Here is a 16,699-nt window from a genome sequence, read left to right as displayed (position 1 = left end):
AAGCTAACACCAGCACAGGCACCCTTCGGCCATGTTGCAAGGGGGCCGGTGCTGCAGAGACCATTATTTATGTGCAGGAAGGGACACCCTCCGGCTCATAAACAATCAACAATGGCTATTTTCTCTTTCCATGTGTGCTGCAGAATGCCTCGTATGGCCATATTAATGTCTTGTAAATATAGGGCAGTGTAAAAAATCAATGGGTTTAGTGGTGTAACGCCCATTGCAACACCCATTGCATGCCCCTTTGCCGCAGACGACTCTGGCCGAAAGGGGCATATTTACTAGGTGGCATTAAGTCACGCTATGTGGCTTAGCACCACTCTGTAAACATGGAGAATTGCGCTACCCCACCAGAGCAACAGAAAAAGTGATGCTCTGGTGGCAATAGGGGCTTGTAAATATGCCCCAATGTTTTAGAATCTCCCCCTAGGCTTCCAAAACAATGGTGCAGTCTATGTAAACCAGGCAAACAATAAACCTAAGCCATGAGAAGTAGTTTATCAGCAGTTCAAATTATTCCTAAATTTGCAAAATATGCATGACGCCCAACATTGGCATGTGTTTTGATCATGGATGTCCTATAGCACCAGTGGTGATGCAGATGTCTTGGGTAGCACAGATGGAGAGTTCTGTGGTACTTTTCAGGTTGGCTGCCTGCTTACAGTCACTGCCCCTGTAGCAGTTACACATGAATCGCTCGGCCAGTCTCTGGACCTCTTCTGCGGTTGGCTGGCCAATGACGGAATAGTTCCCAGATGCCTCTGTTTTTATTTCGAAGACCTGTGGATTCAGGTGCAGGTAATCGTTGCTATTCCACGACTTCCTGGCACAGGCTCCTTTGCCGCCACATAGCAGTTCGCTGCACATTTTTGTTGCCAGCGTCACATTTATGATATATGGATTTAATACATCCCTCAAATATTTGTCAAGATTTTGGCATGTCTCCTGTAAAACAGAAACAAAAAGCTCAATTCACAAACTATTGAACGTGCATCAGTTTCATACTGGTTTTAGATGAGCAGGAGTAATGATTTTGGCTGGAAATGTGGTAGGATTTGTTTTACAGATCAAAAAGAAATTACAAAATAACTCACACAAAAGCAACATCACAACATATTTAAAACAGAATAGGGCACAACTCTGCTAAACAGACCGAAAACAAGAACACAATCACAATAAAACACATCACAGTGCATTAATGCAGGACAGAAACACAGCAGCACAAAACACATCACCAGCACAACAAAATGCTGCACAAAAAATTTACACAAACGCTCGTCAGACGTTATCACCTCCAGATTCCTGTTTTTATAGTATGGTGGAAAAAGATCTTTGGAGCAAGCGCTGCCTTAAATTTATGACCATAAACATAAAATAGCCCCAGTCAAAAATGCTTTTTAAGTCACTCTTCTGCATTTTAGAATGACAAAGAACCTAATGTGGAGCGTTTTTCAAAAATACATTACATGCTTTCAAAGCTATGTTAGCACATTTCCATTTACCGCTTTCAAAGGTGGTACAATAGTGCTGGTCTAGCTCTTTAAGTACCGAAGACACCGGTCAGCCCAAAATGTAGCTGAAGTGCGAACTTATGTGATAGAGCACAGAGATTGTAAGTTCATCTCTTGGGACCCGTGAAAATATTTATAAATGAAGGCGTTTTGTACATCCTTTTGTAAAGCTACAAACCATCTTTTGATAACTTCACAGTTCTTCTGTATCATGAAAAATGATGTAAACCATTGTATGTTTCTTTAAGCATTTGATATTGCAGAGATCTTAAGTCTCACTAATTAAGAGTAGGACTCACACATTTGAGGTCGTTCGAGGTCTAACAGTAGACTAAATGTCACACCTGGTGAGAAGGGAAAGAAGCTGATTTCTAAATATGGCTCGGGTCAGAGGACTGATCTATAGCAGCTTCTGGGTGATGTACAGGGCCGGACTGGTTGTAGCGGGCACCGGGCAATCCCCTGGTGCGCCACACTGGTGGGGGCCGGTTTGGGGCCCCTGGAGGCCGGTTTTGTTACAGGGCCGTTTTTGCAACAAAATCGGCCGAAAACCGGCCCTGACAAGGAGCTCGGCGGCACCTCCAACCCCCCGGGGGAGGGGGGCAAGCACTTTGCCAGGGCCAGTTTTGGTTCCCAGTCCGGCCCTGGCGATGTACAGGTTTCTAGAAGCAATTCCACCCCAAGAGAAGGCTTCTACTAAAGAGAGGCTTTGAGCACTTCACAGTCCTGCTCCACTACTTTTGTAAGCCTGAAGTTCACATTAGTAACCTGATGGTGCTATTCTGTCAATTTTTTATGTATATTATTGTTTAGATCATTTCACTATTCTTACTTCCTGTGCTGTCATTGTGCCAAAGTTCATGTGCATCTCTTCCTGTGATGTCATCACATATATTAATTAGCTCTCACTCCTGAAAATGTTCAAAGCCTGAGACCTCTGATACAGCACAGACTTAACTCCAATAGGAATCAGGGGACACATTGCATAAAACACTTTTACTGTAGCAGGCAAACCTCAAACACGAGGTGCTGTATATAGAACAGTATGGCAGCTGGGGTCCCGTAGGGACTGTATTGTAGAAACCAAAATACGTTACAGCAGGGGGTTTTGGAACATTATTGGAACAGCACAGTTGGTTTGTTACATATTTACAAATTAAAACAGAGATATGTAATGATTTGCCTCGTAGTAAAGATTTTTTTTAGTCAAGTGCCTGCCTTGGTTTGTTTTAAGATTGCACATCAAATTTAAAGCACTTAATATGGCCCATTGAGTCAACGTTAATTGTATACTTGTTGTGTTGTAAAGCGCTATTAATTCATACATTTGTTTCCACAGATCGACAGCCATTATAGATCTTAAAATCCAAAGTAAAGCATAATAGCGGCTATGCATTCTAACTGCATAGAACTCAGGTCTCCTGCATTATAGTTGCATTCATACAACACTTCCTACCCCTGGTGAGGCTCTGAAGCACTTTGTAGATGAGTAGCATACAACCCTAGGGAAGAGTTGCAGATGAAGGAATATGTATGGTATTTGGCCTGTATGGGTAGTGTGGTGCTGTGCATAAGGACCAGAGATGTTCTTTTATCATGTCTGTCTCTGTGCCTATGCATGAGGTTGAAGTCAAAGGAGTGAGAGATGTCATGCTTTCACATAATAAGAGATGCTGTCATGTGGATGGCCATAAAGTCTGTCATGCAGTTTGCCATAGAAGCAATCATGCCTGCAGCCATGTTATCTGTCACTCAAGCATATACCTAGCATATGGTATATTATTTTAGGAATAATGCCATTGCTCCGTTGGGCAGAGGAACAGGAGTATTTGACACAAGTGTTTAAGTACATTCATTTCTGGTGGATTTAGGACATTATGCATATACATATGACAGTGGCACATTGGGTCACATCTTAGTTCTGCTGGATTCAACACTTTCGATATGTATGTCATAGTACAGTGTGTGTCCAATTTCTCATTGGCCCAATTAATGGAGGTAATTTACTTACATTTCGGTTCTCCTTTGCCTTAGACTTAGTAAGAGCAGTTCAATAAATGTCTTTATAGAGCATTTATAGTGCTGAAAAGGCATGGGCAGCTAATTATATACGTGTTGGCTTGACTCTACACATGCTATGGTCAAATTCAATTAATGACTCAAACAGTGGCTGGAAATGGGTGCTTAATTCTTAATAAGTGGGCCCAAATCCTATCCGGAGCCATGCCAGAGATGACCACTCACGGAAACTAGTACAGATATGTATTGCAAGATACTCTGAACTGTCTTGGCTAAATTGGACTAAAGGATTTGCGGGATAGTTGTTGTATCAGTTCAGCACAGAAACAAGACAACTTGTAGATTATTAAACCACCCTTATTATGACTGTTGTGGTAATGTTTAGTAGAGCTGAAGTAGTTATTGGCTCCAAATTAACCTGCACCTCACTGTACTACTGGCTGTGTTTCCACTATCCTCTCGAGAGCTTGCCGAGCCATGTAAGGGCTGGGGTCCATAACTTCTCCCACTTCAGTCACTTCTGTCATTAGTGGAGATCAAAGTTTCAGGGGTCAGACTGTAAGAAGATGGCCGATCTTCCAGTTCCAGGCAGGAGGATCCCACGTTGGGTTGTATTTATTTAAATGTATTTGGTCAATGGCTCAGAAATACTTTTCTAGTCGAGTTATCAGGAGCACTCAGATTGCCTAATTCCAGAATGAACATTATGTCATCTGCATAGTTACAGGATGTCATGTTGATTGAATCAAAGAGTGCTGGGAGTAGGCTGAAGTGGACGTTGACAATAAGTGGAGCAATGCCTGATCCTAGATTGCCCCAACCCTGATAATGTAAGTGAGTGGAGGTACTAAAATAATGCTTGATCTATTGAAGAGGTAGGAGAAGATCTAGTAATTCGCATTTCTTATAGTATTCCTCAAAGGGTGTGAGGATAAACGGTGTCACAAGAAGCAGAGACATCAAGGAGTCGAACTGCAGCAACAACCGTTCTATCCACTGTGGTTTTCAGATGGAGAGTAGATCAGACCCCATACCAGTCTCTGGGTGAAACCGAGTATATTGGTCTGATAGCAGTATGTCTTATTTAAAAAAGGTGAAGATCTGAGAAAATGCTTTTCTTTTAGTTTTCCAACGAAATGGCTGTTCAAGATTGTTCTGTTGGGTGGCAGAATCATCTGGTTCAATAGTGCTCTTCTTGATGAGTGGTCATATGTAAGATATCCCATGTCTGATTTATTTAAAACGAAAAAACATTTTTGCCACCGGCCCATCATTTTGCAATTCAGCTGCTGAACTGGTCAGCTGTACCAAAAAATGAATATTCGTGGAGGGTCACAAAACCTCCTGTCTCATTCATATTACTAAGGCAGATTGCATCTTGCCACTGGAAATAGCTGTGAACTCAGGGATGAATCCATGCGCTGGACAGCAGACATTTATTTCTGCACTCACTTTCCCCGTATGTCAGCATCAAAAGCTGGGACAGGTTGTTCGTTGAAAAACAGACATGCTAGGAAGACATTGGGGAATGCCTGAGGTGGCCCCTTTGACCACTATCCCCCACCACAGCAGGGCAGACTCTGCCTGACATGATTCAAAGGTGAAGCTTTTGCACAGGAACAGTTTCCCTTTCATGAATCAGTTAGTTCCCTAACTCAGGCGTTGGTGAATGATCAATGGTTTGCAACTGAAATTGTAGTGACAACTCATTGATAGATTCGATTGTGACACGCAATTTAAGGGGGGACATCCCTGTTGTACCCCTTCCCATTTGCAATTTAGAAATAGCTGCAAATGCCCATTCATGTGTCAGAAAGACTTTTTTGAATTTTAATAAGACTTTTGTAAAACACCTTAGTACATCTGGACCTTCGAGTTCTGTGAGGAAAGGACCTGTGTTCTTTAAAATCTGTTTTAAGTTCATTGTGTCCATTCTGTCAGAATGTACATGGTTTATTGTGTCCATTCTTTCACAATGTACATGGGTATCATATATAAGTGAAACCAAGACATTTGAGAAAGTATCAAACTATCATTGTTACATGTGTTCCACATAGGAAATTGAAATACATACAAATGAAGCATCAACATATGTACACATAGTTCTATAATAATGCAATAGTTTCAAGTCAGAGTTTTAGCTAGTAAATAGACATTGTGAAAAAATTAATTTTGAACTTAGCCCTTTTTGCAGGGTCATGTGTTTATGCTGGTGAGGCCTATTGCATAATTTTTTTTTTCTTCCAGTGATACACACATAATGTGTTTATGTTGCAGGTGATAATGCTGTGGGCATTATACCAGTAGATACTGGTTGTGTTTTATATTTACTTACCTGTTCTGATGGTTCTGACAGTGGCCCGATTGGCCCTGTCCTGTATATATTCCCTTGCAAATATTGCCTAGTGCCAGTTGGCGCAGTGTAAATGCACATTACATTTCAAATGTGTTTAGGATAATACAAAGGCAATGTTTTATATAACCTTGTGTGGAGTTCCTTTGTGGTGTGCCTAGTGTGTTGCTGCTGTGTGAGTGTATTGCCTAAACATTTTACACATTGTCTCTGGGATAAGCCTGACTGCTTGTGCCAAGCTACCAAGGGGGTGAGCAGGAGTTATCTTCAGCATGTAACTCCCTTGCCCTGACTAAAGTGGTGGTTTCTGCTGGCTTAGGCGCAAGCCCTAGCCAACCAGAAACCCAATTTCTAACAATTAACAATTGAGCAAACAACTCTCAGAGATTTCCTGAGTAAAGGGAAAATATGATAGAAAGTTTAAGGCAATATCCCGGGTACCTCTGAATTCAATTGATTTCTGTGAAACATGGGCAGTAATCTTCCAGTCCTGTCATTCATTTTCACTAGATACAAAGGGGTTGGAAGCGCACTCACTATTCTTGCTTGACTAACAAGTTCAAACAAATTTAAGATCAATCTTACATAGGTGCTGCAGCGTCGCACTTGCTGCCTCTCAAGTGCTTAAAAACATAAACTGAAAATGGACCCCCAAGGGTGGCAGGGCACGCTGCGCACTGTGCTTATTGAGTCCTCGGGGATGGCGGGTCTTTGCAGACCCCCAAAACGCCCTTAAACTAGTCCAGTTTTCATGTCGATGGCTACGGCGTTAATCTAAGCCGGGAACAGATTGCTCCCCGAGAAACTTCGTTGCACGCAGTACGTAGCGGAACGCTTAGTCGGAAACGGGTCGGATGCGATCAGGAGGGTGAGGAACTATCGCTTGCCGTGGTACGGCTATGTCGTGTTTGATAGCGATGGGACATTATATTAACAGCTTTGCCCTATCCCTTTAGAGCTTTTTGGAACTGGCCGTACACTCCACGCAGAACAGCTCATTGGGCGAGTTGAATGGTTATCAGCTCGGCGTCAGTCGTGCCGGTAAGTGTTTTCAACAACATCATTGCACTAGGGTTGCATTTATATTCTTGGATTTACTTAGTGGTTTTTGGCAGCAGTATATCGTGAGATCTGATGGAGGATCTTGTTTCATTTATGCAGTGGCAGCACAGTATTCTTGACTGTCCTCAAAGCATCCACTCTTACTGGGAAGAACTTATTTGGACATCGTTCAGGAAGTTAATTGACTCTAATTATCAGGTATGGGACAAGTCTTGTATGCTTCTCATGTAGAGTTCTCTCATCTTGAGTTTTTTAAGTGTTGGAATTATTACGTGATGGTTCACTAAGCTCTTTGTTTGTCATTGGTTGCAGTTGGTTTGTAGCAGCGCTCAGCCAGGTATCAGGAATTCTCTCATTTCTTTGTGATCCTTGCATGTTTTTCAATTCTCACTATTTCTTTAGAGTCTTGTTTCATTTTGAAAGTAGTCACATGAGGTGCACACCTTTTTTTCTTACCCTAAGGCACCCATCACCTTAATCTTTATTAATTTATGGTGCAATGCTTTGGATTGGTTTATCACTATTAATCCACATTTAGCACTGTTTGGTGTTGAATGTAGTGACACTACTATATCAGTTCCACATGCAATATCTCGTAAATGCAAGCACACCATTTGTAACAACACAATGTACAGACCCGCACATGGTGCCAATTGAGTTTGAATAATTAAGCATTTACTTGTTCATCATGAACAATATAATTAGAGACCTTGATCAGTCGTATTTTGTTTTTTCAGATTTCCCCTGAGGAAGGGACACCAACGTCCCGAATTGCATCGGGCATTGCAAAAAATTGTTATGCAAAAAATTGACATGCTCTGATCTATCAGAAAACGTGTACTATAACTGTATTAGAATGTTCAGCGTGCTGTAATGAACGTGTATTTTTATCATTTGTACTTGTCATATTTGATTTCTATGAAGAAATTCATCTATTTGTTTTGATTACAAGAAGAGACTTAAAAGTATATTCATAAGTCCACATATATCTTTCTGGGATATTATTTGGGTATACACCTGTTACAACGCATTTTTTACTCCGCACTACCATTACAACGCGACTTTTACTCCGCATACCGTTACAACGCATTGCGCTGGGGGGCGCTGTAGGATAGGGAATAAGTTTAATTTTCTATCCAACACCTTCCCTAGTGTCCACGGGGACTGGTGTTGGAATAGAAAATTATACTTACCACTATCCAGCGCCCCAAGGCGCTATGCGTTGTAACGGTATGCGGAGTAAAAGTCGCGTTGTAATGGTCTGCGGAGTAATAGTATGCGTTATAACGTCATACATCCTATTATTTGATTTAATAATTACACTTGAATGACCCATTGTATAATATTGAATATTTAAGTACAGAGTCCCCGAGGACTCAATAAGCACAGTGCGCAGCGTGCCCTGCCACCCTTGGCGGTCAGTTTTGAGTTCATTTTCACTGGACATCTCTTCCTCTCGTCTCATCCAACGGTTATCAAAGGAATAAAGATTTTCACCCAGGAATTTATTTTTATTTTTATTTGAAACATTTTATAGAGTGCAAACGTGACCCTTGGGGGTATCAGAGTGCTTTACAAGTGAATGTGGCACAAACATATATATCAGTAAAACATGGTTTATATACGTATATGACAAGAGAAAAGCATAATCATAAAACAGAAATTTTGAAGGTCTATTGTAGATAATTGTTTATAAATAGAAGTTTGACTACTTACTTGAATGATGTATTTCAGGGAAGAGAGTTCCAAATACAAAGGGCAATGCCAGAGAAAGCTTTATCGTAGGTTTTCTTCCTGAAGAATCTATGTGGTTTAAGCAGTAAGGTGATGGAGCTTCTAGAGGATCTTGAGCCACCCAAACGTTCGAGCTTCTTAGTGATATAACTTGGGGTATTGAAGTGTAGAGCTTTATGAGGGCGATTTACTAAGATTTTGCGCCGTGTCTGTGTCACAAAAGTGACGCAAATTTTCGCAAACTCATTTTTTCCCCTATTTACTTTCAAGCACTAAACTTGTTTCCCATGCAACCACCCACGATTTCTCACGCTAAACCCAATTTACTAAATAAAGTAAATTGGATTTAGCATAAGAAAATTGTGCCCTTTTCAATTAGCCACAAGGAAGATGAAATACTTTAATTTCTCCTTCCTTTTCTGACTTTGCATGTGTGCTGTACTGTGCAGCATGCATCCAAAGTTGGAAAGACTTCATATTGTGTATGGGCATCGTATTTTGTACAGGTAGGGTACCCTTCTTGTACAAAACATATGCTAGACTAATGCAAACACCCTAACATTATGGTGCTAAGGTTTATGCGTGGTGCACAGTAGCAGAATTCAGGACCAGCACAAGGGAAAGGGGAGGAGAGAGCCATATCTCTGAAGATATGGTGCTTTCCTGCTCCCTCTCTGTCACGCAACCCAGTGCAGCCTCGTGGGTGCTGCGCTACTTGAACTTTTTGTAATGCTCCCCGTGAGTCATGAATGCAATTTTCAATTGAATTCTTGCTTCATAGGGTAGTCGGATGAGGGATTTTATGTCAGGAGCAATATGATTGTTCCTTTTTGATCCTGTAATGAGTCTTACAGCAGAGTAAAGGGAGCCCCTTAATGAGGCTGTAGTGGATCTGAGCAGGCTGGGGAGAGCTGCGCTTCCATAGTCCAATCTGGGAATCACGAGGGCTTGCACAGCAGACTTGAGGTCTTTTTGGGAGATAAGAGTTTTTGTTTTCTTAACACGTTAATTTGAAGCTTGGCTCCTATAGTAGTTGGACTATTAGACCTGGCATCATTGGCATGGATTTCCCCTGTGTTTTTTGCCTTTGCCTCCTATCTTTTTTCTGTGTGTTGGACTTCGTTTTTTCTGGTCTAGATGCTTTGGGCACTTTACCACAACTGTTCAGTGCCAAAGTGCAAGAGCTGCCTGTTGGACTTGGCCCTTTTTGCAGGGTCATCCCTAAATGTTTTGCCTTTCTGTCCAGTGTAAAGTGTGTGTGCTCCCTTTGTTAACTATGGTAAGATTGGTCTACACATGTGGCCTATTTAATTTGCCTGTCAGTCCCTTGTAAAGCGGTATCTCATATACCCAGGGCTGGTGAATTAAATGCTACTGGTGGGCTTGCAGCTCTGAGTGCGCCACCCACCAAAGTAGCCTTTCAAACCTATCCCAGACCTCTGCCATTGCAAGGTCTGTGCGCGCAGTGTTACTGCCGCTGTGACGTGGCCCCTAAAGTGTGTGCCAGGTCTGTGACCCCCCTTTTACTACATGTCAGTCACCGCAAAGGTAGGCCCTCGCTATACCTATGGGCAGGTGCATTGTAGGTAAAAGATAGGACATGTACCTCAAGTGTGTGACACGTCCTGGTAATGACAAACAGCCATTTTGGTTTCTCACTACTGTGGGGCTGCACTCACATAGGAATGCATGGGGGATTCAGTGGTAATTCCTGATATGAGAGGCGCAGTGTGGTCACGTTTGGCATATCTGGAATAGTGATAATAAATTCTATGCAATGGTTGAGCAGATTTAGTATAACTATTTTAGAAACACCACTTTTAGAAAGTTGGCATTTCTGTGTGCTATGTGTCTGCCTGCCTGATGTGAATTGCATGTCTGGCTTTTGATTGACAGGGGCTGGGAGGTGTGTGTGGCTCCAGGAAGGGCAGGGTGAGTCAGCGCCAGGGTGAATAGGACATCTGCATTTGGTGTAGTGGGAGGAGTAATCCTCTGACCCCGAATAATATTGTGCCTGCCCTAGTGAATGCTGGCTCCATCCCCTGTGGTGTGTCTGATTACTGAGCCCCCACCTGACAAAGGGAAGAGGAGCTTGGTTAACAGAGTGCTCCAACCCCCCCCTGAACTAGTTTTTGCTGGTTCCCCCAAGCCTTGTACTGCTGAGAGGGTGCTGTTCCTGGACTGGGGGGTGGGATTTGCTGGTGCTGGGGGTAAAGCCACGAAGGCTTGCCTCTCTGCTGGAGGGCCCTGTTTGCTGGCCTCCCTGAACCCAGCTATGCCCCTTGAAGCCTGATGGACTTAGCGCCTTGTGAGCTCTTTATTTTTACCCTTGAAGGGGAGCGCTGCATCTTGATCTTTAAGGCTCCAGGATTATGGGAGCGTTTCAGTTTACAGCCCTGAGCTATGATGATTGTGTTGGGGAGTCCCCCGCAGTTTGGGCACTTTTGCAGCAGAGCGGGAGCCCACCCCACACTGCCGCTGCTGGTAACGGCAGAAGCCCATCCCACATTTTTACATTGTGGAGGAGCGGGTGCCCACTCCGCTTGTTATGCTTCTTTTGCCGGTGCCCACCCCGCTTTGTGCATCTGTCAATAGCGGGTGCCCACCCCATTTGTGTGGCTGAGGAAATCACTACCGCGACCCAAAAACCTGACGGCCTTTCCTGACTGTGGACGGGGCCTTGGAGGCAGAGCAGAGTGGGGCCGGAAAGATGACGGGAACCCACCCCACCTCCGCGAGACGTCACCGAGCTGCCCCGTGCTGGAGAAGCCTTAGTCCCAGGGAGGTGGTCTGGGCAAAGAGAAGTAAGAAAGGAGTGTGCGGCGGGTCAACGGGGCTCCAGTGAGGGAGCCCCGTGTGCAGAAGGAGTGTGGTTATTGCGGCTGAGAACGCCAGAGAAACATTGTCGGTGCCTGCCCCGCCGCATTGAAGGAGAACTGCCCAGAACAGCCCAGTGAGTGGGGGGCTGCAGAGGGCACAGGGTGGGACCACGGTATTGTCCCAGGAGGGGCTCGGTGAATGGGGCTCCTCAGGCACTGTTAGTGCCAGTACGAAGTTCCTACGAAGTTCGTTTGGGGCCGTATTTGTTCTTTGGGCCCCAGTGGGGTCCCGAGGTGCCCGTGCCTTCTCTCTGAGTTAATGGCCACAACTACCCGACTAATAGAGGGCAGCTGCAACGTTTGGGCCGCCTTTAATTAGAGTACCGTGGGTCTCCAAAGGGCACAGTTAGTGCCTGTGCTCATTCCTTTGGGGGCATTGTTGTGTGTGGGCAGTCCAAGGGCACGGTGGTGCCAACCGGGTCACATTGTCGGCGCTCATTTGCCACAGTTGTTTTAGAGAGTCCCAGTGGGGGGCTCCAGAGGACACAGTAAGTGCCTACAGCTTTCTTCACAGCTGCACCGCAAATAGCGGCAGCTGCCACGTTTAGGCCTGCAAAATTGCGAACTTTGGAGTTTGCTGCATTGGCAGCAATGCCCTGACATTCTGGACAAAGGGCGTTTAGGACCCAGGTGAAAGGCCAGTTGGCCTGGGGTCATGTCCATGGTTGGTATCTGTGTGTACTGGAAGGACGCAAGGCCCTAAGGGATGGCATAATGTATTTATGTTAGCTGTTTATGCCTAAGGTGATGCCTGCTGCTAGTGCATAATGTGGTTTATGCCTGATAAGATACATACAGTGTTTTATGCCTAGTGTCATTCTATAATGGTTTAGGATGGTGTTTAATGGTAATGTGATAATGCTTAGGTCATTATGGCACCAGTAGTTGCTGATTGTGTTTTGCATTTACTTACCAGTTCTGATGGTTCTGACCGTGGCCCAGTTGGCCTGGTCCTTTATATAATTCCCTGTGAATCTTTCCCAGTGCCAGATGGCACGGTGTAAATGTGTGATTATGTTTCTAATGTGTTTATGATAATACAAAGGCTATTTTTTATATAACCTTGTGTGGAGTTCCTTTTGTGGTGTGCCTAGTGTGTTGCTGTTGTGTGTGTGTGTTGCGCAAATGCTTTACACAATGCCTCTGGGATAAGCCTGACTGTTCGTGCCAAGCTACCAAGGGGATGAGCAGGGGTTATCTTCAGCGTTTAACTCCCTTGCCCTGACGAGAGTGGTGGTTTCTGCCTGGCTTTGGCTCAAGCCTTAGCCAACCAGAAATCCAATTTCTAACACTGCCTCTGTAAATTGCTGTCATGGATTAATGTTTCCTTACTTGGCCTCTTTGGTTTACTATTAAGCCCCTAGTAGAGTGCACTGTGTGTGCCCAGGGCCTGTAAACCAAGTGGTGCCAGTGGACTTGCAGCACTGATTGTGCCACCCGCACAAGCAGCCTTTCAAATGTAACTCAGACTTGCCACTGCAGTCTAGTACTGCCATGTCGACTTGGCAAGTGCACCCAATTGCCAGGCTCTAACCTTCCCTTTTCTTACATGTGAGTCACCCCTAAGGCAGGGTGCAGTGTATGTGAAAGGTAGGACATGTTCTGTTGTGTGTGGCATGGCCTGATAGTGAAATACTGCCAATATAGTTTTTCAATACTGATAGGTTTTCTGTACCATAGGACAAAATGGGAGTTCATTTATAACATTGTATAACTATAACTTCCCATTGGGACCAGAAAATAAAGTTTAGTATGCCTGAACTCAGAATGCAAAGATGCATCTTTAAGGAAGCATGCTATTTACAATCGGTATTTGAAAATACAACTTTTAGAAAATAGACATTTTCTTGCTTAGCCATCCTGTGTGCCTCTGCTAGGTTTGTGTATAGACTGTCTGGCTATGGAGTGGCAGGGGCTGGGCATGTGCATTCTGTTTACACAGCCACATGCGGGGGCGTGAGGTGTGTCTTGCCTTTCCAGGGTGAGTCAGGGCTGGGCTGAATAGACCTGGGCTGCATTTAGAGTAGGAGAAGGAGATTCCTTGCAAACCTGAATGGGCTTGATCTGCCTTGGACAATGCTGTCTCCACCTCCTGCCAGGAAGCTGCAACAGAGAGGACAGAACAGGTTTTGACTGGGCAAAGGGCTTCTCTGCCACCAGAGAACAAAGGATTTTGTGCTATAAAAAGTGGGTCCGAGGCCCCTGAACTGTAGATCACTTTTGGACTTCAAGAGGAATCTCTGCCAAGGAGAACTGGAAGGAACTGGAGGAGGAGTACTGCCCCTTTGCTGTGTACTGTCTGCGGTTGGCCTGCTGTAGCTGTTTCTGCCAAGGAGTGAAACTGTGTGAGTATTGTGATTGTAAAAGTATCTACAAAGGCTTGGAATTGGAGCTTGCACCCTGTTCAAGAGGTCTCAGGAGCAGCAAAGACCTCACCATCCTTCTGGGCACCGTCTCTGGAACTGCTGGTTAAGTCACCACAGAAGGAAAGGGTAACTGAATCTGTCACCAAGTCCATCACAGGAACATGTGTCCTGAAGGCCCCGCAGAAGGTGCCGCCACACTTCGTACCGCCTCCTTGGTCTCAATGATGCCGTCTTGATGATCTTCACCGATCTGTTGCTTACACCGACACCGTTGCTCTCCGACTCGAACATTGTTTGGCTCCATCGCCTGCACCGCAACCTGCCAGCACCGCATTCTGCACAGTCTCACCCTGAACTGTACGCCTTGGTCTCACCGACGCTGTCTGGACGATCATCACCAAGCCGCTGCCTGCACCGCAACGTGAGGGCACTGCAACCTGCACCTCTTCCATTTTGAAATGCAACCACAACTGTTGCCCTGACCGGCTCACACCAACATGTCAGCCGCAACGAGAAGGGTACTGTTTTCGAGTCTGTTGATGCTTAAGCTGACCTGCACCGACACGGTCAACTGGAATTGTTAGACTCTGCTGTTTCAGCACCGCGATAGCCCCGGACGGAGCTACCAACTCGGAAGAACTGTGTTTTTCAGTTATTTCTGCCATTTAAAGGTTATCTTGCAAAGTAAATATTTTTAACGTATTGAATGTTGAATGTTTGTCATTTTCGTTCTTGTTTGGTTTAGATATAGAATTGCTTATTTGTCTAAACTGGTGTGGTGTCCATTTGTAGTGTTTTCACTGTGTTACTGTATGTATGCACAAAAGCTTTACATACACGCTGCCTCTGAGATAAGGCTGCCTGCGCATGCCAAACTACCAAGGGGGGGCAGCAGGGGTTATTTTAGAAATGTATCCCCCTTACACTGACTAAGAAGGAGGGCCCCTACTTGGACAACAGTGCAAACCATTGCCAACTAGAGACCCCCATTTCTAACAGGGACTAATGTACTTCTGCATATTAAAGTTTTTGTTGAGTGTAATTCCTAGTGATCTTGCTGAATCGATAAATTGTGGTTTGCAATTGAATGCTGTTAATTGCTTCATCCATTCATTGACAATGTGTACTTTATTAGGAGGGGCAATTAGAAGTAACTCGGTTTTTTGAGTGTAAGTTTGAGGTGGTTATATGACAGCCAATTTTTGGTATTCTGAAGGATAGGATTAAGGGATCGGATGTCTTCAGGGGCGGAGACCATCAGATAGAGTTGGATATAATTAGCATACAAATGGTAGTGAATGTTGTATGAACTTAGGATTTCTTTTATTGGCTCCATGAGTAGATTAAAGATGGTGGGTGAGAGGGAGGGGCCTTGTGGGACCCCAAGTGTGACCTGGGCGGTCTCATAGAGGGACTGATTTACTTTGACTTTATGTGTTCTATTTCAAAGAAAAGAGGTAAACCAGTTTAGGACAGACCCTGACATATGCATCCTGTGCTCTAGTAATTCATGTAGATAGTCATGCTTAACTGAATCAAATGCTGAGGATAGGTCCAAGAGGATTAATAAGCATGCTTGATTTTTATCCAACATTTTTAAAGCATTGTCCACTATATGTGTCACGTCCAATTTCATGCTATGCCCAGAGCAGAAGCCAGATTGGAATTGGTTGAAATGATGGAATTGCTCAATGTGGTTACAGAGCTGGACGTGAGCAAATTTTTCAAGAAGCTTGTCCAGAGTCGGCATGTTAAAAATAAGGCAAAAATTGTTAAGGTTGGTTGGATCGGCTATTATTTTATTCAGGATAGGGGGGACCTGCCCACATTTTAGGCAGTCGGGGATTTGCTCTGTAGAAGTGATGCATTTACATTCTTAGTCCAAAGTGGGAGGATGAAGATTATGATTTTGTTGAAGAGGATGGGAGGTAGTGGATCAATGAAGTGGTATGAGGGTTTCAAAGTTATTAGAAGTTTGAGGATTGCCTTTTGATCAATTTCTTTGGAAGAGCTCCAGGAAGCATTGATTTTGAGGATGTGCTTCCTAAATTATGCAGGCCCACCCATCAGTGGTGGGGTGGGGGGTACTCTAGTGTGTAGTAAACAAGGACAATACACCTGTACTATCTGCAAGTCAGTTTTTACGCTGTTTGTCTTTTGAAAAATGGAGCCACTGGGCGCATGTTACAATTTTCCCCTCCTACACATATAATGCATGGTTCCCAGATATTCCATAAGGGAAACCAAGAAGAACACATCAGAGGAGCACATGAACCTATCCAGGTGAACATGGAGAACATCGGCCAGTGTATAAAATGAAAACTGTTTGCATGATCCATGCATCTGCCTGCAAATGTCGAAAAGTCACCAATTACTAAGCCAAGTCCAGATGTCTTTGCCACCTTCACAGGTGCTGCGCCAGCCAATGGGGTCAGAGATTTTCTTAAACACAATGTCAAAAAATGAACTAGTACCCCCTCCAAGATGACGAGGACCTGCGCTCATGGATGCAGGTGTCTGGAACAATTGTTGAAAAAAAGAGGCTGATCAGTATTTGGAGTATATGGATTGCCCAATACTACGTTCCTCAACACATAGCTGTCCTGTCTGTCCACCATTCACCTTCTAAGGAAGAAAGACCTGGATATTACAGAGGGGACACACAATTCTACAAACCATTTCTTGAGCAATGTCACCATATTTTTACCTTTGAGTCCTTCTACCCTAATGATGTTCCTGTAGCTGCATCCTTCAGTGTGCTCCACTCTGCAT

General features: G+C 44.2%; 1 protein-coding gene across 1 annotated transcript in view; it reads right to left on the bottom strand.

Annotated features, from left to right (window-relative positions):
- Window positions 1-570: 570 nt before the first annotated feature.
- LOC144763898 (hyaluronidase-5-like) overlaps window positions 571-16,699 on the bottom strand; it is a 396,285-nt gene continuing 380,156 nt past the window's right edge. The window contains exon 4 of the mRNA XM_078649926.1: window positions 571-948. Within this exon, the coding sequence (XP_078506052.1) occupies window positions 571-948 (378 nt within the window). The remainder of the gene's footprint in view (window positions 949-16,699) is intronic.

This window comes from Lissotriton helveticus, chromosome 1_1 (assembly GCF_964261635.1).
Source record: "Lissotriton helveticus chromosome 1_1, aLisHel1.1, whole genome shotgun sequence".
Taxonomy (NCBI): Eukaryota; Metazoa; Chordata; class Amphibia; order Caudata; family Salamandridae; genus Lissotriton; species Lissotriton helveticus.
Note: the sequence above shows the minus strand (reverse complement) of the source record. Positions and strands in the feature narration are given on the sequence as shown.